This window comes from Lithobates pipiens, unplaced genomic scaffold (genome assembly GCF_037356315.1).
Source record: "Lithobates pipiens isolate NorthernLeopardFrog02 unplaced genomic scaffold, aLitPip1_a1.2 Scaffold_13, whole genome shotgun sequence".
NCBI classification, from domain to species: domain Eukaryota; kingdom Metazoa; phylum Chordata; class Amphibia; order Anura; family Ranidae; genus Lithobates; species Lithobates pipiens.
In genome coordinates, this window is record NW_027507718.1 from 421621851 (window position 1) to 421646373 (window position 24523).

Genomic DNA, 24523 nt, shown 5'->3' on the forward strand with positions numbered 1-24523 from the left:
TCTCTCATCCATAGTCCAGTTTAGCTCTTGGTCCTCTCCCCTGGGTCAATTTATACTCACTTGGGACAGACAGCCAGTGCTCTCATACCTAGGGAGAGGGCTGTTAAGGTTGGTAAAAACAAACAAGCTGTGTATGCGGAGACTGACAGGCTTTAGGCTTGTGCAGCCTGATAGGGAGGACTGCAGTTTGTGTAGTACCAATAAACACTGCACTGTGTGTCACTAACTAATTGGACTAGTATCTGTGTCAGAAATCATGAAATCAGGCTGAGAACGAAGTACAGTTAAATCACACTTGTTTAATAATAAAAGTAAAAAGAACAAACGTAGTCAAAACATAGTAAAGCTTCAGTAACCAGAACGGATAGTCAGCTATGCCAGAAGTCAGGGATCAATGTAGTGGAACGGCAAGCAGGATCTGGAGCCTGAAGGGATGTCAGCAAAGCATGTTCTGAACAGGATCGCAGGAGATAGTTTCTGTGATGTTGATCAAGGCGAAGGCAGAGCTCCTCTGGACTGGACAGCTTAAGTAGGCAGGACTGACAAGCAGGATATCATCAACAGCTGAGTAACTGTGGAGAGATAGGAGCTGGCAATTAGCCAACAGCTGAGCGGCCAGCTCAGAGAAGGAAGGGCTGAGCCCAGCCCTGACACTGTGCCTACAAGTTTGCTTACCCCAGGGAGCGTGTGTAACTGCTACCAAACCCCACCAGCTCACACACAAAAAAAATCTCTATTCAAGTATTTATTTTTAACTCAAACAGTACCCTCTAGTACACTCAGCCTTCTTGAAATTCCTTTTTTTTTTACCTGCTAAGATTGCACTTTCTGTCAGAGGGTGGCTACGTTTGTTCTCCATGGTCCCACTGTATGTAGGAATGAAGCCAGCCTCTCATGCTCACTCCTGAGATGGACTATGGGATGTATATAGAGAAGTGCACATGACTGCACCTAACGTGTACTAATTGTTCCAAACAGAAGTGGGGGGGGGGGGAGAGGTTCCAGAGCTCATGGAGGACATTACAGTTATGCAGAAAAACACAGTAGGAAACAATTTAATGAAAAAATAGATTACAGGGCCTTTAAGTAGCAGAAGTGTGTGGATTACTTTTAGAGAATAAGGATATTGCTTAGTGGAACTTTAATTTGTTTTGTCGCATAATCCATCTAAAAAACATGTCCTACTAAAATATGAGAGTTTTACCATTGCACAAAGCTTCAGAGATAAATACTAAATACTTTAACTTTTGAAGGGCATGGTGTGTTATGGGATTTTTTTTTTTTTATTTAGACCACAAGAGGCATGTTTAGGTTATTACATCAACAATGTGTAACCAATCTAATACATCAAATACATTTGTATGGAACATAACAAACCAGAATGTCAAATCAGGGAACACGTATCAGTCTCAGATTGCGGTTGAATTGGAGATTATCTATGCAGTGTACCATCCAAGGGACAAGCCGCTTGCAGTAAGTCCTGGAACCGCCTATATAATTTGCCATTTACATAATATCAAAAGAGGAGAAAGAAGAAAAGTTCGCCAAAAAAAGGAAAAAGAAGACAGAGAGGGGTGGCGGGGGGGGGGGGGGGATGAGAGTGGAGGGTGTCCTGGGTCAGAGATAGCTATCAAGAAATCAGGTAGTTACCATATTCATTTAAAAGCTGTCTCATAACCATGGGCTATGCATGGCTAGACCCTCTTCAGAGAAGATAAATAAATTACACAGTCTTCATAACTCGGAGTACTTTACGTGCCTTTTGTTGTGCTGAAAGTTTGAGATCTTCCATCTTATTGATCTCTTCCCCTTTATGGAGGCAGCAACTGACAGTTGGAGGCAGCGGATTTTTCCATTGGAGAGGGATGCAAGACTTAGCAAATTACAGTCAGGTCCATAAATATTGGGACATCGATACAATTCTAATCTTTTTGTCTCTATACACCACCACAATGGATTTGAAATGAAACAAACAAGATGTGCTTTAACTGCAGACTTTCAGCTTTAATGTGAGGGTATTTACATCCAAATCAGGTGAATGGTGTAGGAATTACAACAGTTTGTATATGTGCCTCACACTTTTTAAGGGACCAAAAGTAATGGAACAATTGGCTACTCAGCTGTTCCATGGCCAGGTGTGTGTTATTCCCTCATTATCCCATTTACAAGGAGCAGATAAAAGGTCCAGAATTAATTTCAAGTGTGCTATTTGCATTTGGAATCTGTTGCTGTCAACTCTCAATATGAGATCCAAAAAGCTGTCACTATCAGTGAAGCAAGCCACCATTAGGCTGAAAAAAAACAAAACAAGCCCATCAGAGAGATAGCAAAAACATTAGGTGTGGCCAAATCAACTGTTTAGAACATCCTTAAAAAGAAAGAACGCACCGGTGAGCTCAGCAACACCAAAAGACCTGGAAGACCACAGAAAACAACTATGGTGGATGACCGAAGAATTCTTTCCCTGGTGAAGAATACACCCTTCACAACAGTTGGCAAGATCAAGAACACTCTCCAGGAGGTAGTTGTATGTGTGTCAAAGTCAGCAATCAAGAGAAGACTTCACAAGAGTGAATACAGAGGATTCACTACAAGATGTAAACCATTGGTGAGCCTCAAAAACAGGAAGGCCAGATTAGAGTTTGCCAAACAACATCTAAAAAAGCCTTCACAGTTCTGGAACAACATCCTATGGACAGATGAGACAAAAATCAACTTGTACCAGAGTGATGGGAAGAGAAGCGTATGGAGGAGGAAAGGAACTGCTCATGATCCAAAGCATACCACCTCATCAGTGAAGCATGGTGGAGGTAGTGTCATGGAGTGGGCATGAATGGCTGCCAATGGAACTGTTTCTCTTGTATATATTGATGATGTGACTGCTGACAAAAGCAGCAGGATGAATTCTGAAGTGTTTCGGGCAATATTATCTGCTCATATTCAGCAAAATGCTTCAGAACTCATTGGACGGCGCTTCACAGTGCAGATGGACAATGACCCAAAGCATACTGCGAAAGCAACCAGAGTTGTTTAACCACTTGGTGCCCATACTACGTCATATGACGTTGTGGGCTTTGTGGTGTAATATCTGAATGATGCCTGAGGCCACAGACATCATTCAGATATCAGCATTTTCAGCCGGCGATTCCCTGCACCATAAATTCACAAGTAATGATCATTGTTTAGCCAAACCCATGAAAGTGTCCCTAACGTCATCAAGATTTATGGAAGGACCATAACTCTGCATTGAATGAGGGGATGCCAAGGGAAAGTCCCCCATTGTAGTGTAGGAGAGCGCCATTTGCTGGGGGAGTAGGGTATCCGAAAAATAAAACTGCTTTCACCATCCACTATATCAAAGGTCTGCAACCTTCTAAACAAAGGGCCAAAGAATACAAAATGCCCCAGCACCGGTGGAAGAAAACAATTCCTCACGCTAGGTGGTCAGTTGTACATAGTGCCTGTGGTCAGTAGGAAGAGGAACAATGCCCCAGCATTGGGATTAGCGGGAGCAATAGTTTCCCGGCATTGGGATTAGTGGGAGGAATAGTGCCCCAGCATTGGGATTAGCGGGAGGAATAGTGTCCCAGCATTGGGATTAGCGGGAGGAATAGTGCCCCAGCATTGGGATTAGCGGGAAGAATAGTGTCCCAGCATTGGGATTAGCGGGAGGAATTGTGCCTAAGGCCACTTTCACACTGAGGTGCTTTACAGGCATTTTAGCGCTAAAAATAGCACCTCTTCTATTACTCTAGTGTGAAAGCCCGAGTGCTTTCACACTGGAGGGGTACGCTTGCAGGACAGGAAAAAAAGTCATGCATGCAGCATCTTTGGGGTGGTTTAGGAGCGGTGAATAAGTCACTCCCAAAATGCCCCTGCCATTAAAATCAATAGCCAGCGCTGCAAAGCACTTCGGCAGTGGTACTTTTAACCCTTTTCTGGGGGTTAAACGCGCCCCTCTAGTTGATGTAAAGTGCTGATAAAACTAGCGGCGCTTTACTGCCAACGCGGCCGCCACTTCAGTGTGAGAGTGGCCTAATGGTTCATGTCAGTGGAAGGAATGGTGCCTCTTCATTTGTGTCAGTGGAAAGAATAGTGCCTATTGCTGGTGTCAGTTGAAAGAATAGTGCCAGTGGGATAAATTATGCTCCACTTGGTGGTGTCAGTGGAGGGAATGGTGCCTTGTCATTGGGAAACATAGTGCCCCACCGTTGGTGTCAGTGGGAGGAATAGTGCCCGTTGTTGGTGTCAGTTGAAAGAATAGTGCCCAGAAATGGGTGAGCCAGTGGGATAAATTATGACCCACTTGGTGGTGTCAGTGGGAGGAATAGTGCATCATCGTTGGTGATGGTGGGAGGAATAGTGACCATTGTTGGTGTCGTGGGAGGAATAGTGCCCACTGTTGGTGGGAGAAATAGTGCCCATTGTTGGTGTCAGTTGAAAGACTAGTTTGTAATGGTTGGTGCAAGTGGAAAGAATTAAGCTCCACTTGGTGGTGTCAGTGGAAGGTGGGGTGCCTCATCATTGGGCAGAATAGTGTCCTATTGTTGGCATAGATGGGAGGAACAATGTTCCATTGCTGGTATCAGTGGGAGGAATAGTACCCCATCGTTGGTGTCGGTGGGAAGAATTATACCTCATTGTTTTTTCAGTGGAAGGAATAGTGCCCCATTGTTGGGTGTCAGTGGAAGTAAAAATACCCCATCATTGTTGGTGTCATTATGAGGAATAGTGCCCCCTCGTTGGTGTCAGTAGAAGGAATAGTTCTCCATCATTGGTATTAGTGGGAAGAATTATGTCCCATTGTTTGTCAGTGGGAGGAATTATGCCTTACTGTTGGTGTCAGTGGAAGGAATAGTGCCACATCATTGGTGTCAGTGGGAGGAATAATTCTTCACATCAGTGGGAGGAATAGTGCCCCAAGGGCTGGCTAAAGGCATACCAAGGGCTGCAATTTGGAGCCCACTGTCCTTGAGTAAAGGAGCATGTAACCTTTGCAATGCAGGCACAGCCTTGCTACAAGGGAGGACTATTTCATTTTGTGGGGTTCAGCTTCAAATGGATAGAACAAAGGAACATGGACAGGTTACATAGATGTAATGCATATTTGTTTTTTGCCATTTGTTTTATTGCCTTGATATATGCTTTAAAGTGGAACTTTAGTCAGAAAATTAAATCATGCTAGATAACTTCATGCTGGCCCCTTTTTGCAGGTTTAGCTATATAAAACATAAAAAATAAGTGTTTATACTGTTTACAATCCAGTCATACATTGTCTCACTCTGCTCTGCACATGCTCAGTTCCTCACCATTTTTAGGTACTGTATTGCGTTTTTTAGAGGCTGAACTGCTGACAGCCCTAAAGCAGAATTAAATCCTCCTATCCTTTACAGCCAAGAAAGCTGCTTCTGTTGGATCTGCAACTGCCATGATGCTGCACATTATTTTATACAGGATTTACATAGCGCCAACAGTTTGCGAAGCTCTTTACAAAATGAGGGCAGACAGTCCAATTACAATACAAATCAATACAGAAGGGATCACAGGACCCTGCTTGTTAGAGCTTACAATCTAGAAGGGAGGGTCAAGTGAAACAATGAGCTGATGGAGAAAATGAAAATACAGTTGTTAGGTGTGGGTAGGATAGGCTTCTCTGAAGAAAAGGGTTTTCAGGGATCTTGTCTAAAAGCTAACAAAGTAGGAGATAATCGGACAGATTGGGGTAAGGAGTTCCATAGGATTGGAGAGGCTCTGGAAAAGTCCTGGAGGCGGAAATGGGAGGAGCTAGAGAGCAGGAGGTCTTGAGAGGAACGAAGAGAACGATTAGGTTGGTATTTGGAGACTAGGCTAGTGATGTAACTGGGGGCCAAATTGCGGATGGCTTTGCAAGGTGTTGTTGGTATTTTGAATTTAATTCATTGGGTAAGTGGAAGCCAGTAGAGGGATTGACATAGGAGTAGCAGACACAGAGAGATTAGTAAGGTGGATGAGTCTGGCAGCAGCATTCATGATGGATTAGAGAAGGGATACACCATGTAGGAGGTAAGCCAGTGAGAAGGCAGTTGCAGTAGTTGAGGGGACAGATGACCATGGAGTGTATTAAGAGCTTTGTTGTGTCGTTGGTTAGAAAGGGGCCTATTTTGGAGATCAGATATGTGATCGGTTATGACTTCAGCCATTTGAGGGGTTGACAGTTTGGTTGAGGACACACACAAATGGGACAGTTAGCAATCTTGGCATTCCAGGAATATAACTATTTTTTGAAACTTAAATTGATGAGTTTAGTTCCAATTTATGATTTTCTGCTGCTCAGGGGCTTTGGGCTCCAGCAAGAAAATACAGGCACAATGCATGTAGAATGTACTTCTTTGCTAAAGAACATTATTTTTTAGCAAGTTGTTATGGGTAAAGTTGCACTTTAGGTTCTCCGTCTATTCCCTGGATTTGGGGACATCTGTCATCCAACAGCTGCCAATGAAAAGGAGAAGTATTAATAATTGATTGTAATGCTGGGAAAGGCGTCTTTGCAGGAACTCCCCGGGCCACCCCCTCTCTCTGCCCGCCAGACACATGACCGGGATACCCAGCAAGGTGACAGAGGTTTTGTTTCCTGGACTTGCACCTCTCCGCCACATTTTGGCGCCAACCACTAGGGGTCGCTGTCCGCCCGCACCCTACCCCGGTTTCCTCCGCGAAGCAACTCCAGGACAGGGACAGCGTGAGTGAGCGTAGCGGCCGCGAGCCTGAGCGCGTGTCCGCCCCCCTCCCCCTCGTTTAGAGAAGCCCCGGTATTGCCGCTTGTGGTCAGGACAGAGTCCGGTGCGGGAGTCACGTGTCCGTCTCACGGCGTTGGAAGGTTCCAGTCAGGGGAGCGAGGTGCACGCGGAGAGGCCTTCCTCCCCTCCCCCCTTCTGCTCACACTCCTCCCTCCCCCATCTCCTCAGAGCCGCCCCTACACACCGGGCGCCGGATACATGAAGGGGGAGCTCGCCCTCCTCTGCTGGAGGTAAGAAGTTGTACACGGTAGGGGGCGCTAGTGGAAGGTCCTAGGGCGGCTGGTCTCCTCCGGGTGACGTTGACTTACTCTGGTGGGGCCCTTCAACTCCTGAGGAAGTACGGGTTGGGCCGGCACGCTGGGACTTGTAGTCCTCCCGCAGTTTGAGGCCTGCAGTGTAGGCCGGGGCCTCCTCAGGGTGCTCGGCTCTCCTCTCTAGCAGCGCCTCGTCTCCTTGCCGGCCCGGAGCCCAGTGCTCTCCTTCCTCCAAACTGCTACCCCCGGCCTGGGCCTTTACCCAGCCCGGGCCTCTCATCCACTCCCCGCGCTGTGTCCGGGATCCGAGAGTACATCTGGCCGGGCTGTTTTTGTTCCATACACCGTGATTGGTGACATTTTGTTTTGTGACCTATAGAGGCCGCTAGAGGAGCGCGGAAGAGGCACCGCCGCCACCACCACCGTCCCCTCCACCTCCGGCACCACCTGGAAGAATGGACTTCCCCTCTACAGGCCAGATCAAAGCCGCCGAGAGCAAGATCGTCATCTACCCGCCCGGGGTCAAGGAGATCTCCGACAAGATCACCAACGATGAGGTGGTCAAGAGGCTCAAAGTGAGTAGCCGGCCTCAGGCCTTCCCTGTGTCTCCTACAGTGCTCTTCATCTATTATAGATCTTCAGCATTATTATTGTTAGTGTCTCTGTACACCAATCTCACTTACATCTATGTAGATGGAGACATCAAGCAGGCCTTTCTTCTGCTAGAAGAGATTGTATAGTGTAAGGGCCTGTCTGGAGGGATGAGGTAGGTCCTCATATTACATAGATTTGGTAAATCTAAAGCCGATTGATTGTAGTGTGTGTGTGTGGTGACCCCCCCAATGGCTCGTTCAGCTTGGCAGCCTGTTCATTTCACTGGGGTGCCAAAACTATGGCAGGTGTTACTTTTAGAAATGGCAAACCATATGGTAGTGCTGTGATGTGCTGTTTGGCCACAAACCTGTTGCATTTGTTAGATGCGTCTTGGGGTGCTATTAGCTATTACTGGTACCCATGTGTTCTCAGAGCGCCTTCCCTGCTAGCACTCTGGTGTGAACTGGTCCTTATAGAATTAAGGTTACCATTCCACTAGTGCAACTTTTCAGTCCCAAGTTGCATGACAAGTCGTACACCATGATTTCCAATGAGAACCGCTCTTATCTGTGCAACTTCAAAGTAGTCCCTACAATACTTTGGTCCCACTTTGATGCGACTTGAGGTCCATAGACCTTAAGAATACATAGGCTTTGCTTTAAATCATGGCAAAATGGCACAACTTTCAGGTCGCAATAGTAGAAATGTAGGCTAAGGGCAAAACGCGTGTGTGTGTGTTGGGGGTTTGCATATAGATGGGGGGGGGGGACCTTGGGTTTTCCCCCTTTTTATAAATTATTACATTCCCTGTTCTCAGCTGCTTAAGGGTACTTTGGCACTGGGTCATTGCCAGCTTTAGCGGCAAAGCGCCGCTAGTTTTAGCAACACTTTTCGGCAGCTAGCAGGGTGCTTTTTAACCCCTGCTTGTGGCAGAAGAAAGGGTTAAAAGCAACTGTCTGCTTTTTCAGGCGGATTTGAACGGGCCGCCCATTGACTTCTATGGGCAGGCGGATGTCAGCAGAAATGTGTCCCCTGACACCCGCCTGCCATCAGTTCTGAGAAGATCTGCTCAAACTAGACAGATGGCTAAACGTTCACCATCCGCCCATCAGTTTGGATGAAAACCAACAGGCTGTCCGTTTTTCATCCAATCTTCCCATAGAGAGCGGGGCTCTGACAGGTCCGTCCCTACACAGTGAGCAGAGGCGGACCTGTCATCTGCCTGCTCAGTGGGGATCAACGGAGTGCCACCCCCCCCTACTGAGGTTGCGAACTCAGTCCAGTGGATCTGCCTCGTGTGAAAGGGGCCTTAACCTCCCTGACGCTATGATTATTTCGGATTTTAGGTGCTAAAAGCGGTACCGTTGTTTTGCATGAAAATTTGGTGTTTAATATTGTAGTCCTGTAATTCTTAGCAATAACTCGCTTAAAGCGGGGTTCCACCCTAAAGTGGAACTTCCGCTGATCGGAACCCTCCCCCCCCTCCGGTGTCACAATTGGCACCTTTTTCAGGGGGGTGGGGGGTGCAGATGTTGCAGGTGTACCTGTCAAAGACAGGTATTTACACCCACTTCCGGGCATAGACTCCCACGGGAGTCTGTCTCTTCCTGTCCCTGCGCGCTGTCTGCTGGGACACACACGGGTCCCAGAGATGGCGCGGACAATTCCTATTGCACTGCGCGACTCGCGCATGCGCAGTAGGGAACCGGGAAGTGAAGCCGCTTCACTTCCTGATTCCCTCACCTAGAATGGTGGCGGCAGCAGCCGAGAGCCGATCGATCGGCCTCGGCATCGCTGGACCCCGGGACAGGTGAGTGTCCATTTATTAAAAGTCAACAGCTGCAGTATTTGTAGCTGCTGGCTTTTAATATTTTTTTTCCGCAGTACAGACCCGCTTTAAATCTGTCAAGACCAGAGTCTATCAGACTTTCCGGATATGATAAAGTTTGAAAAATGAAATCATAAATTATAATATATTATAAATAATTGTACCAAATAATAATATAACAATAATAAAAAATATTCAATAATGTAATCAAATCAAAAACACTGAAATTTGCTCAGTTGCAGAATTGTCACTGTCATTACTTTTCAGTATTTGATGACAGGTCTCCCCACAAATCGCTATCGCTCAATTCTGCGACTGATTCCAATTTATTATCGCTGTTTTCTAGCTGGTCTATAATTTTTGATGTAAAGGGACAGTTTTGGTTGCTATGGGCAATCTCCAGTTTCCAGGCATAAAGAACAGTTTTTATATTATAAAACTGCATGCAGGACACTGGGCAGACCACTAGGGACAAAGGGGATGTGAAATAATTACATACAGCAATGTAATCTGTAAGATTACTTTATACTGTGTGTTTCACTTTTTGAATTTGGTGCCGATCTCCGTCCCCGTGCGTCGCAACGCTCGCAGGGAACGGTGATCAGCTCCGTGATAGATCGAGCGAGACACGGAAGCGCGTTCCCTGCATTTGCGGTGCAGGAGAAATACAGCATGTTCTGCCCCCCTCCCCCCCTTTTTTATTTTATTTTTTATTTTTTTCTTCTTCCTCCACTGCAGTGATGTGAACTATGCCCATTGGGATTACCTTGATTTTGGGCTGTCTATGCCGTTGGAATGCAGCCCACTGTGTTTGGTGAGAAACGGCCCTAAGGTAGGGTTTTAACCCCCCTATCAGTGTGTTTTTTTTTTTTTTTTTTTTTTTTTTTTTGTTTTGCCATCTGTGTCCCATTGGGGATATTTCGCTTCACTTCCTGTCCCATAGCCAATACAGGAAGTGAGAGGAATTCCTGAGGGAATCCAAGGGTGATACAATAACTAGTGTCGTCATCTGAAGATTTCTCATCTATAAGGCTGCGTTCACATCTCTCTGCTTCTGCTGCCATTCATTTGTACTTGTGTTTTTTTTTTTTTTTTTTTTTTTAACCACTTGACCTCCAGAAGGTTTTATTCTCTTAACCACTTGACCACTGGGCACTTAAACACCCTTAATAACCAGACCAATTTTCAGCTTTCGGTGCTCTCGCATTTTGAATGACAATTACTCAGTCATGCAACACTGGACCTATATGAAATTTTTGTCCTTTTTTTCACACAAATAGAGCTTTCTTTTGGTGGTATTTAATCACCGCTGGGTTTTTTATTTTTTGTGCTATAAAAGAAAAAATACCGAAAATTCTGTAAAAAAACGAATTTTTCTTTGTTTCTGTTAGAAAATTTAGCAGATTAGTAATTTTTTCTTCATAAATTTTTGCCAAAATTTATACTACTACATATCTTTGGTAAAAATAAGTACAAATTAGTGGATATTATTTGGTCTTTGTGAAAGTTAGAGTCCACAAGCTATGGTGCCAATATCTGAAAATTGATCACACCTGAAGTACTGACGGCCTATTTCAATTCTTGAGACCCTAACATGCCAGAAAAGTACAAATACCCCCCAAATGACCCCTTTTTGGAAAGAAGACATTCCAAGGTATTTAGTAAGAGGCATGATGAGTTTTTTGAAGTTGTCATTTTTTCCCACAATTCTTTGCAAAATCAAGATACTTTTTACTTTTTTTTTTTTTTTTTTTTTCACAAAATTGTCATATTATCAGGTTATTTCTCACACACAGCATATGCATACCACAAATTACACCCCAAAACACATTCTGCTATTACTCCCGAGTATGGTGATACCACATGTGTGAGACTTTTACACAGCGTGGCCACATACAGAGGCCCAACATGCATGGAGCGCCATCAGGTGTTCTGGAGCACCCAGGACAATTCTGACATTTCTCTCCTACATGTAAAAATCATCATTTATTTGCTAGAAAATTACATAGAACTCCAAAACATTATATATGTTTTTTTAGCAAACACCCTGGAGAATACAATGGTGGTCTTTGCAACTTTTTATCTCGCACGGTATTTGCGCAGTAATTTTTCGAATGCTTTTTTTTGGAAAAAAAACTGTTTTGTGCTTAAAAAAAAAAAAACACAGTAAAGTTAGCCCAATTTTTGCATAACGTGAAAGATGAAGTTACGCTGAGTAAATAGATACCTAATATGTCACTCTTCAAAATTGCACACGCTCGTGGAATGGCGGCAAACGTCGCTACTTAAAAATCCCCATAGGCGACGATTTACATTTTTTTTACTGGTTATATGTTTTGAGTTACAGAGGAGGTCTAGGGCTAGAATTATTTCTCTCGCTCTAACGTTCGCAGCGATACCTCACATGTGTGGTTTGAACATCGTTTTCATATGTGGGCGGGACTTACGCATGCGTTCGCTTCTGCATGCGAGCACATGGGGACAGGGGCGCTTTTAAAAAAACATTTTTTTTTATTGTTCATTTTACTTTATTTATTTTAGTTTGACATTTTTTTCCCCAAAAATAATTTTTTTGATCACTTTTATTCCTATTACAAGGAATGTAAACATCCCTTGTAATAGGAATATGGCATGACAGGTCCTCTTTACAGTGAGATGTGGGGTCAATAAGACCCACATCTCACCTCTAAGCTGGGAAGCCTGAAAAAAAAAAAAAAGATTCTGGCTTTGAACGTATTAGCGATTCGGTAGAAGCACCGGAGGGCGGAGGGCGGCGGGAGATGTCTATGGCTGGGTATTGCAGGGTATCACCGACTATGGCTGGGTATCTCAGAGCATGGTGTTGCAGAGTACTGCATTGCAGGGTATTGGCGGGTGTTGCAGAGCATTGCAGAGTGTTGCAGGGTATTGGCGGGTGTTGCAGGGTATTGGCGGGTGTTGCAGGGTATTGGCGGGTGTTGCAGGGTATTGGCGGGTGTTGCAGGGTATTGGCGGGTGTTGCAGGGTATTGGCGGGTGTTGCAGGGTATTGGCGGGTGTTGCAGGGTATTGGCGAGTGTTGCAGGGTATTGGCGAGTGTTGCAGGGCATTGCGGAGTGTTGCAGGGCATTGCGGAGTGTTGCAGGGCATTGCGGAGTGTTGCAGGGCATTGCGGAGTGTTGCAGGGCATTGCGGAGTGTTGCAGGGCATTGCGGAGTGTTGCAGGGCATTGCGGAGTGTTGCAGGGCATTTGCAGGGAATTGAGGGGTTAATTTTCGGTGAGCAGCGATGTGGGCACTGCAGATGCAGCCCACATCGCTGCTGACACCGATCTCTTCCCCCTCCGCTGTACCGATCGGTACAGAGAGGGGAGGGAGGAACCGGCGTCATAACATGACGCCGGCTTGTTTACAAGTGATCACTCCGTCATTTGACGGAGCGATCACGTGGTAAACGGCCGCGATGAGCGGCCGTTTACCGTGATTCGTGATGCGCCGGGTCCACTGGACCCAGCGGTCACGGATGCTCTCGTGTGCGCGCCCCAGGGGGCGCGCGAGAGCAGAATTCTGGGAGGCCGTTAATTAACGGCCTCTCAGAGTTAAACAACCGCCCTGAAGCCGTTAATCGGGAATGGGCGGTTAAGTGGTTAATGACCAGCACATTTTTTTTTTTTTTTTTTTTTTTATTGGGCACTGTTACTTCAACTGGCAATTGCTCAGTCATGCAACACTGTACGCAAATTAAATTTGTATATTTTTTTTTTCCCACACAAATGTCTTTCTTTTGTTATTTAATCACCACTGGGTTTATTTTTGGTTCTATAAACAAAATATTGAAAATTCCAAACAAAACAATGTATCCTACTTTGTTAGAAAACATATCCTATAAAAATGTATTCTGCACTCCCCCTTCCGTGGCCATGTGGTTGCGGAGGGTGGAAGAAATTAACAAGATGGAGGATTTGATACTGACTGCTCAGGATAGGCAGGAAGTTTACCGGAAAACGTGGTCACTCTGGAATGTGTTTGTGTACTCGACAGAAGGTAGAGCCCTTTTAGGGCACTAAGGGGAATCGGGGGGTCTGACAGGCATTCAGGCGGAGGACTCCGAGTCCCCTCAGTTTCCCTTTCCTAATCTTTTCCTTCCCCCTCCTTCCCTCATCCTCCCTCCCTTTAATTCTTCACCCCCTCTTTTCATTATCTCTTTCTTCTACTCTATCCCCCCCCCCATCTTTTTCTGCTTTTCTCGTCTTCCCCCCCTCTTTTCTTTTTCTTATGTTTATGCACTGTTGCAAACTGTTTCCTTATACATGCGACTTACTGATTATCTACAGTGGCTGCCAGTTCGACCTCTGGATCTAGACCTTGAGTCACTTACTATACTTGGTATACTTGTGGACCCCCTTGCAGGTTTTGGCAGAGGGGGGACTCCTGTTGAGGTCGATTCCATGTTTATGGTGTATTATGTAGTTGGTAATCGCATTGCCTGTTCCTATGCTGTACACTATGGAGGCTGCGACCTTCACTGTTTTTGTTGTCACTTTTTATTTCTCTTTTTTCTTCTCCTGGGGAACTTACCCCATGTATGTGAAAACCTTGAATAAACTTATATTTGCAAAAAAAAAAAAAAAAATGTATTCTGCTACACGTCTGGTAAAAAAAACAAAAATGCGTTTTTATAGTTCTGCTCGTGATCAAGATACTGATCCATACAGACGCTATACTAGTAATGGCAGTGATCAGCCACCTATAGAGTCAGATAATCTGATGCTAAATGACACTGGCTGGGAGGATCACTAACTGACACTGATGTCGCTAGTGGTACTATTGTACTAATGGCACTGGCTGGGTGACAGTAGTGATCGGGAGGGCACTCAATGGGTTAACTGAGTGATCAATAACTGATAGGGAGAAATCTAGCTAGATCTGTGTATTGTTTAGTAACGCACAGATCTATGTGCTGTGATTGGCCACAGCAGATCGGGTAGAAAGCCAAAATGATTGGCTGTAACTTGCTGACATACCTATGCTATGTCCAATCACAGAACAGGTTAGCAAGGGCATGCGTGCCTCTAAACCAGCAAGTATGTGGTGACGTAGGGGTAGGTTGTGGCTCAGGGGGCAGGCACCCAGCAGCAGTAAATGTACTGCTGGTGGCCGGCAAGAAGTTAAAGGGGGAATTTCAGTCAAACTATACCTAAATCTACTCCCACCCCCATTCTAAGCCTAATAGATCCACCCTGTGAAAGGAAAGAATTGTACACTAACAGTACCGGGGTCAGTCAGGTCACATGTTTGGGTCCTAGCGCTGACTTCGGTGTAGAGGAAGGTCAGCAGACAATGGATGCTGGGTGATGTCATAGTTCAGGCTCTGCCGCCATTGTTTCTCTCCTCTTCACTGAAGCCAGTGCTGGGACCCGATCATGTGACAGCCAGAGAACCCTCAGCATAGATAAGTATGCAGATCTTTCCTTTACAGGGTAGATGGAATAGACTTGGGGTTGGGGTGGGAGTAGGTTTAGGTATAGTTGGTGTTTAAATTTAATTTCCACTTTAAGTCTAGGTTCACACTTGTGCGACACGCGTTTGCGCGGGTACATCATCCTATTCATTTGAATGAGCTGCTGGAAACGCAGCATTTGAACCAGGCCTAAGGTGCAAAGGCTTGTCTGGTTTGATGAGGTGGGTCCTCGTATATTGGGTCCTCGTATATTGGGTCCTCGTATATTGGGTCCTCGTATATTGGGTCCTCGTATATTGGGTCCTCGTATATTGGGTCCTCGTATATTGGGTCCTCGTATATTGGGTCCTCGTATATTGGGTCCTCGTATATTGGGTCCTCGTACATTGGGTCCTCGTACATTGGGTCCTCATATATTACATAGATTTGGTAAATCTTAAATTAATGGTATGGAGAGATTGTAATGTGTGTGTGTGTGTGTGTGGTGAACCTTAAAGGAGAAGTCCAGCCTGAGCTGGGCTTCACCTATGGGTCACAGGAGTGCAATTCGTTTTGCACTCCACCTGTGACCCATTTTTTAGCAGAGAGCGGACTGAAGTCCGCTCTCAGCTGACGTCACCAATATCAGTCCAAGCAGCACGTCATTCCGACTCTGGAAGTCTGGATCTGCCAGGTGCCTGGACTGATACCTCTCTCAGCGAGCTGTTGAGACGGCCACTCCCTGCGCTCCAGAGAGCATGGAGGAGCAGAGCAGCTGATTAACAGGCAGCAGCTCTCTGTTCTGGGAGCTGAGAGAACCGAGCCATTGGTGGTGTTCAGTGGCTCGTTTCTCAATGTAAAGATGCCAGGGGACAGATGTAGCATCGGACTGATGCTGTATCCACCTAGGTAAGTATAAAACTGAAAATAACTGATTCCCATACTTCTTTTTTTTTTTTTTTAAAGTTACTGCAGTCTGCTGCTCACGCAATTTTATAAAACATCTTTGCCATTCTGAAGCATCCCTCCAACAACTTTGCACTTCATATACTGTGATTTTTGTACTTGCCAAATATGCTGCAGAAATGCCCCTCCAGAGTCTGGCTGCATCCATTTAATTTTAACTGTGTGCAGTTGAAGCTCTCTTCCTGGATTTACAGAGGGGCACACCTCCCATCCCTGCAGCTCTCATTGGCCTTCTTATAACCCCCCTCCCCCCAACTCTCACAAGAGGGAGCTGTGCATGTCATTAGCCTGGGCTTTTTTTACCAGACAAACAGGAAGTGGGCTGTATAATGTGTTTTTTACTATTCATAGTTAAAACAAAGTCAGGATGTAATATATGGAAAGAAGTCCAACTAAAGGCAAAGGTTTTTTTTTTTTCATTTTGGATATTTTTTTGTCCCATTGGGGAGTTTTCCCTTTGTTTCCTGTCCCATGGCCAAAACAGAAAATGACAGGAAATCCATCCAAAGTGAGGGAATCCAAGGGTGACACCAGACCTTGTGTCCCCATCGGAAGATTTCCCTTCTATCAGCTTGGGTTCTCTCAGCTTTCTGTCATGCATGTTTCTCTTTTATTTAAGTTCTTTATGTTTAGGTTCTCACTTGTGCGGGTTGTACAGCACTCGTTGGCACAACAGCCTGTTCGTTTGAATATTTTGATGTGTGGGGGTGCCATCAAGGATTAATGGTGCATCTGCTAAAGAGAAGTGCATTCTGCCGGCAGGACAGGTGTGTGTATATGAAATTGCTTCATTCCCGACCCCTGCAAGTGTGAACCTATTGTAAGAGACCTTTTACACTTGCAGCACTGCCGTGTCAGCGGTAAAGCACCGCTAGTTTTAGTGGCGATTTACCGTTGGTTTAGGTGTGCTTTTTGGCCTCTAGCAGGGTGCTTTTAACCTCCCCGCTAGCAGCTGGATAAATGGTTAAAAGCGCTAGGCAGGGGCGCTTTAGGAGCGGCGTATACACCGCCCCAAAGATTCTGCTTGCAGGGCTTTTTTATTTTATTTATTTTATATATTTAAAAACGTCCTGCCAGCACAGTGCCCAGTGTGAAAGCATTTGGGCTTTCACACTGGGTTTGCTGATGAGGCATTTTTCAGGTGCTATTTTTAGTGCTAAAGCACCTGAAAAACGCCTCCAGTGTGAAAGGGGTCTTAAGGTGATTTTTACAATGTATAGTCAGCCTGTCGCACACTTTACTAAATTTTTTTGGATCTTTCAATGACTATGTAGTGCAAGGGCCTGTCTACCTGGATAGATGAGGATGAGATTTACCAAAACTATTATGTAGTTTTGGTAAATCTAAAGTTTATTGCATGAGAAGATATCTGGGAAGTATTGGGCTTCATGTACGCTTGGCCATGATGTGCCGCAGGAAAATGCAAATCGCAGCATTTTGCGGGTTCCCACAGTCAGACCACTCCTATCCTGAACGTGGAGCCTTAGGCCCCTTTCACATTGAGGTGCTTAACCGCCAGTAAAACATTGAGTGCTTTTGAAGAGATTTCTATTAATTTCAATGGAGAGGGTCCTTTTTTTTTTTTTTTTCTCTTCTCTCCCCCCCCCCCCCCCCCCACCACCCTGCTAGCGCACTGTCCCAGTGTGAAAGCATTCATTGATTTTAATGGTAATAGGATTTTGTGGCCTTTTCAGGCACTTTTATTTTATTTATTAAAATTTTTTTTTTTGTTTTGAGTGAAAGTGCTTGAAAAGCACCTCAGTGTGAAAAGGGTCTTAAAGTATAATTGGAGTGTAAACTTTATTTATTTTTTGGATAGAGTGGAGAGGTGGCTGTAAACCCTATTTTTAACGTTTATGCTACAGGTAAGCCTATATTAAGGCTTGCCTGTAGCTAACCGGGATAGCTCCTAAACCTGCACGGTTTAGGAGATATCCCCTGTGCATTGCATGTGCCAATGACATTGGCACATGCACGCTAGAGCAAACTGATGCAATGGCACCTATGTACCGCTGTATCAGTCTGCGTGCCGTTACCTGCGTCTCCCGCGCAAGAATGACCCCAATGCGTCTCGGGCCATACTGCGTGGCGATACCCGGAAGTAACTCTGGGACGACATGGCGGCCGGGCGGGGAGCCGGGGGGAGGGGGGCTTCAGCCTGAGGTAAGTTATACATAATGAGCTAGTATTCTATGCATACTGGCTCATTATGCTTTTCTTACAGGTTGCCGTGTGTGTGTGTGTTTTTTTTTTTTATTTATTTATTTTTTGCTTGTCTTATACAGAGTTTACTTCCTCTTTAAGTTTTAATCAGGTTTTTATTGTGGTCTGTTCCCCTGTGAGGATTACCCTCTCTATTTGTCCTGTTTTACCATTATTACTCTAAACTAAAAGAATATCACAAGTATTTGGTTTGACACTGGAACAAGAGTAGAGCACAAATCTTCCAGTGGGAACACAAGTTCTGGTGGTGACCTTGCTGACACCCCGGGATTCCCTCACTTGAAGGTATTTTCTCTCACTTTTTGTTTTGTGTGGAACAAGGTTCCTTTCCCAGCTACCCGAATTGTGTGTGTGTGTGTGGAGCCTCTGGGACGCAGTAGAACTGTCAGGACTACATACTGTGCAATAAACGATACTGTTAATACTATACTTAGGCCCCCCGTTTTCTTTTATTCGTTCTGTCATTATGTTGCCTTTGTTTAAACATGTACTGTGAACGATATATAGGCTGGCATTGCTGACCTCTTTGAAACTGCTTGTTGCCTGGCACTCCCCACTAGGTAATCTGAATTGGTGACCCAGAACATGCTTGCAAACAAGGGACATTGAAGTCAAACCTCTGCTTTACCCAGTCAGTGACTAAAGCTGGCCACGCATTGGATCGAAAATCATCCGGGTAAAGAAAGGACAAGTTGAGATTCGATCCATCCATGGGCGGGCTGATTGTACATAAGTTTACACCAACGACCAGCCTGTTGGATTTTTATGTTTTCCCAACTGGGAAGGCTCCCTGCCAGAAGGACACAATGGTGCTGCGGGAGGCATTCGGTGTTAGTGGGTGTTAATGATGGGGAATCTAGCAATTTTCCTTTGCTTCCATAGAAATTTAATCATCTGTGGGCTGCTTACAAATATTAAAGCTGCTTGAACAGTTGGGAAACTGACACTTGCATGTTACATAACATGGTGGTACAAATTACATCATGCCCGCTATTGACATCCATGTTCAGATGATATGGCACAAAACATGGCTGGTAAAATTGCAACATATTCAGACATAGTTGGTAAGGTGTGTGTGTGTGTGTGTGTGTGTGTGTGTGTGTGTGTGTGTAAACCAAAAAAATGACGCTTTTGCGGTACTCCCAGGTCTTGTTTTTGGTTTCTCTTTCAGAACAAGTGACAGGTTGGCTTTAGTGCTGTAAATGTCCAAATAGAGACATTCATGGGAGAAATGCCAATATCTACTGTTCTATTGCTTTGGTAAAATGTGCTTCTACACAAGATCGGGTTTACTGTTAGGGCGGTAATTGTGAATTTTTATATATAACGCTATGCAAACTGTTATGAAAAAATGCTAAATAGTAGGTGGGATTTGAATATTTTGTGAGTTGCAAGATTTTTAGGTTACTCTTAAACTTGCTATAACTTGACACATACCTCCTTTCATTAACAAGTAGTTGAAACTATTGCACAGTAAGCAGCTGCTCTATCCCTTGTGGAAAGACTTCTCCTTCTACCAGAGAGCCTCTGATATTCAAATATTTTTCTGAAAATCAATAACCGTTTAACAATGCTCCTCTAAATGTGACTGGGCTTAGTGGTGATGGGTCACTTTGGTGTAGGAGGGAAATATAGCTACTCTTCTCATGTTTGGACGTATGTTTCCATGGGGTAGGGTACTAATGACACCTTTTATGGAACACGTGCAATAACAAGTGTGTTCAGTTCATGTTTATTTTGGATATGTGCTTTAATTAAAGGATAGTGTTCCTATTGGCTTAACTTTTCTTGTCCTTACTGATGATTTTGAAACTTATTTTTTTATTTTATTTTTTATTTATTATTTTTATACAAGAATTGTTTTGATCCAGAGAACAATTTTGGCTATCTGCAAAATCTGTGGTTGTATTAAAGTGGAGCCCTATTTAAAATGGGGACGACGTTCTGCCTACACATTCCCATTGACCAAATATGCTTCCAGTCCTAGTGATGGATCGGTAGGGATGTGTGTTGAGCAGGGCTTAGTGATAACTTTAAAATCTACCATGGAAATCTTCCCAAAGGAATCCAACGGCAATGAATACTTATTCTAAAGTGTTTTGTTGCCTTGTTCATGTTGACAGATTTTTGTTATGACCACTGTCAGAGGAAACTTATTAGGCATTGAGGCATTTAAAAATTATTTTTCTCCCAAAAATGCTGGCGTATGGACAGGCTGAACTTTATTTTTTTAAATATGCTGTAGTAGTGGTAATGGGGAAACTCTGGTGTGTCTTGGATGGTATAAAAAGCTTTACAGCCTGCTATAAATGTGGGAACATGAATAAACTGTTGCTGCTGCCCAGAAGAGGGAGACTCCTCCATTCGTACATGTGCCTAGATGTCACGTCGCTGAATCTCTCATGTTGCTTCTGTAATGTGTGTATTGAATGTGGCCATGTTATGAGACAAGGACCGATTGTCAGTGTAAACAGATGCTACTGTCCTTTTCTTCTTTTAACTGGGCCCAGTGCACAGCATTTGGCTGTGTAAATTGAGTAATATGGCCAAATACAGTTCTCTCGGTGCTGAAGAACATTCGGAATGTGGCAAGAATGCATGCCAAGGACTTTCACCTAGTGCTCGTGTTATTGGCCCCTAGGATGATGTCAGGCGGGTGTTTAGTTGTTTTCGTGTTCTTCTCTTTTTAAAGTAGAACTTCAATCTGAAATTAAAATTCCTTCCTATCCACCCCTACTCCCCTCTGCTACATAGGGAATTTTGTATTTATTTTGTGAAAGGGTTCTGCCCAATCAATTTCCCTTCCCCCACCCCATGCATGTCTCTCGTCGCATATCCCACGGGGTAAAGCTCTTCAGTGACAGAGGATGAGGGGGTGGATCTTCATTGGGAGGCTTGTACGCTGAACCTGTAGGAGCCAGTAGATTCCCTGTGATGTCACAGAAAATGGCACCACAGGAGCTGCTGGAAAGAGGATCTTAGTAGGACATCGCTGGATCTACTAAGTGCGTGAATCTCTGAATTGTGCAGAACACATCAGGTAAGTACATTCAAATGCTTTTATTTTCATGAAAACACTAATAAAACTTAACTATGGGTAATTTTTTTTACTAACGGGCGACGTCACTAATTACATATTTGATACACTCACAATGTCTCTTCTGGAATAAAAAAAAAAAAAACAGCTGCAACTCTTCTGGGAAGGCTGTCAAAGATTTAAGAGTTTGTCTATGGGAATGTTTGACCATTCTTCCAGAAGCGCATTTGTGAGAACAGGCACTGATGTTGGACGCTCTTATTCATTCCAAAGATGTTCTATCGGGTTGAGGTCAGTTAAGTTCTTCCACCCCAAATTCGCTCATCCATGTCTTTTATGGACCTTGCTTTGTGCACTGGTCCAAATTATTAGGTGTAGGGGGTGATTTTATTTATTTATTTTTTAAAAAAAAATTTCTTCTTCAGGGATTGAGCTTGGCCCCTTAGTTCCCGTGAAGGGAACTCTTAAGGTGTCGGCATACCAAGGCATTTTGGAAATTTTGTGCTCCCAACTTTGTGGGAACAGTTCTGGGATGGCCCCTTTCTGTCCCAACATGATGCACACCAGTGCACAAAGCATGGTCCATAAAGATATGGGTGAGCTAGTTTGTGGTGGAGGAACTTGACTAGAGGTCGACCGATGTGTTTTTTCTCTGGCCAGTGCTGATATTTAGAAGTTGGGGCAGCCGGTGGCCAATATATAACGTGTTTTTTTTTTTTTTTTTGCAGCGCCCCCCCCCCTTTGTTTCATTAAATTTAAGAGTTTAGTTAATAAAGAGGGGATACAGAAAATTGCTTAAATTACCCACCGCGGAACCCGCCGCGGATTTGTGGCGTTCCCGCATCGCTCCAGTGTGAACCCAGCCTAATAAGCGATCATTTTTCTGATCGCTGTATTAGTGTCACAGGTGACGCTAGTTAGGCAGGTAGGTATTTAGGTTCACCGCAACTTTTTATAGCGCCAGGGACCCCCATATACTACCGCATAAAGCCCCCTGATTGCCCCCTAGTTAACCCTTTCACCAGTGATCACCATATAACTGTTACAGGTGACGCTGGTTGGTTAGTTATTTTTTTTATAGTTTCAGGGCACCCGCCATTTATTACCTAATAATAAAGGTTTAACCCCCTGATCACCCGGCGGGTGTCATTTGTGACTGTAATAACTGTTAGGGCAGTTAGGGTTAGCCCCCTTTAGTTCTAAGGTACCCCCCTAACTCCCCCAATAAAGGTTTAACCCCGTGATCACCCCCCGTCGCCAGTGTCACTAAGGCTGGGTTCACATTGCAGCGGTTTATGAGAACGGATGTGATTCGCACTGCAGTGCAAATCACATCCGATCTCTGTGCGATTCGAGTTCAGCCATACAGATAGTATGGCTGAATTCGTGCCGCACCCGCCGCAAACTCGCACGGGACCCTTTTTTTGGTCCGCAGCAGAATCGGATCGCATGGGTGTTCACACCATGCGATCAGAGTTTGCAGATCGCACTGCGATATGCGAACTGATCTGGGGGTGTCATTAACATTTCACTGACACTCCCAGCAGTTCGCATAGGGCAGTGTGAACTGCCGCCGGGAGGCATGCGATGCGGGAACCCGCCGCGGATTCGTGGCGTTCCTGCATCGCTCCAGTGTGAACCCAGCCTAATAAGCGATCGTTTTTCTGATCGCTGTATTAGTGTCACAGGTGACGCTAGTTAGGCAGGTAGGTATTTAGGTTCGCCGCAGCTTTTTATAGCGCCAGGGACCCCCATATACTACCGCATAAAGCCCCCTGATTGCCCCCTAGTTAACCCTTTCACCAGTGATCACCATATAACTGTTACAGGTGACGCTGGTTGGTTAGTTATTTTTTTATAGTTTCAGGGCACCCGCCATTTATTACCTAGTCTCACTAGTGTACCCCTAAATTTAGGGGTGTCTACTTTCCAAAATGGGGTCATTTGGGGGGGTTTGTGCCATCTTGGCATTTTATGGCCTTCAAAACTGTAACGCCCTTAGAAAGCCTGAAGGCGGTGCTTGGTTTTCGGGGCCCCGTACGCGGCTAGGCTCCCAAAAAGTCCCACATATGTGGTATCCCCGTACTCAGGAGAAGCAGCAGAATTTATTTTGGGGTGTCATTTCACATATGCCCATAGCATGTGTGAGCAATATATCTTTTAGTGACAACTTTGTGTAAAAAAAAAAAAAAAAAAAAAAAAAAAACTAATTTTGTCATTATTCAATCGCTTGAGGCAAAAAAATAAAATATTCAATGGGCTCAACATGCCACTTATCAATTTCCTTAGGGTGTCTACTTTCCAAAATGGGGTCATTTGGGGGGGTTTTGTACTGCCCTGCCATCTTAGCACCTCAAGAAATGAGATAGGCAGTCGTAAACTTAAAGCTGCGTAAATTCCAGAAAACGTACCTTAGTTTGTAGATGTGACAACTTTTGCGCAAACCAATAAATATACAGTTATTGACTTTTTTTTTTACCAAAGACATGTGGCTGAATACATTTTGGCCTAAATGTATGACTAAAATTGAGTTTATTGGATTTTTCTAATAACAAAAAGTAGAAAATATCATTTTTTTTCAAAATTTGCGGTCTTTTTACGTTTATATCGCAAAAAATAAAAATCGCAGAGTCAGTCAAATACCTTTTTAAAAGAAAGCTATATTTGTGGGAAGAAAAGGACACAAATTTCGTTTGGGTACAACATTGCATGACCGCGCAATTACCAGTTAAAGCAGCGCAGTGCCAAATTGTAAAAAGACCTCTGGTCATTTACCAGCAAAATGGTCCGGTCTGAAAGTGGTTAAACAAGTACACAAGTCTCCAGTCAGTGCACATGTATGTTAGATAAAAACATAACTATATCTTTAAAAATACACAAACAGGTGAGGTAATCAAAACTTTTGAAAGAAATCAACGTAATCAACAGCAATGGATAATGGCCATTACTGAAGTAAATTTGTAAACAATAGAAAAGTGAAAATTTTCTTTAGTTTTAGGCTTTTTACTTCAGTTCTAGTCCCCGATTCTCTTCTTCACCCACACCCATCACTTAAAAGTTCTCTTGGTACTTCCAGTTTAAGAACTTCAGGTTGTAGTTCAGGAAACGGTCTCTGCATTTTCTCCTGTGAGCCTGCTCCTCTTGTCATAGATGATCCCAATCTCACTGAATTCTCTTTCACTGGGAACAGAAGAGGCAGGCGGACAGACATTTTCTTGCCAGTGGTGCAAGGTGGCACAGGTGGGATGCATTTTGTTTCCACCATTCCAGTGGCAGACTAGTCCATCTCTCGATCAGTGGCTCTCGAAGGTACTTTTCCAACTGCTCAGAAATTAAGTGCTCATCACTTTCTTCAGCAGGAGTTCCATGAGCCCCCAAAATGTTTGTGTACATTTTCTCCAGAAGACCAGAGGGACTGGGTTCCTCCT

The 24523-nt window shown here is 44.4% G+C and overlaps 1 protein-coding gene and 1 long non-coding RNA gene across 7 annotated transcripts in view; one reads left to right on the forward strand and one right to left on the reverse strand.

The window, feature by feature from the left end:
* Positions 1–279: 279 nt before the first annotated feature.
* On the reverse strand, positions 280–7463 carry LOC143975319 (uncharacterized). The gene is made up of 2 exons (XR_013272350.1): positions 7085–7463; positions 280–6468 (listed from the first exon to the last, which is right to left on the reverse strand). It is a non-coding gene; the product is annotated as an uncharacterized LOC143975319 (long non-coding RNA).
* Position 7464: 1 nt separating this feature from the next.
* Positions 7465–24523, forward strand: part of PDS5A (PDS5 cohesin associated factor A) — a 197609-nt gene continuing 180550 nt past the window's right edge. For all 6 annotated transcript variants that reach the window (XM_077477616.1, XM_077477618.1, XM_077477613.1 and 3 more), the window contains exon 1: positions 7465–7605. In XM_077477616.1, the coding sequence (XP_077333742.1) occupies positions 7486–7605 (120 nt within the window). In that variant the 5' untranslated portion in view covers positions 7465–7485. The remainder of the gene's footprint in view (positions 7606–24523) is intronic.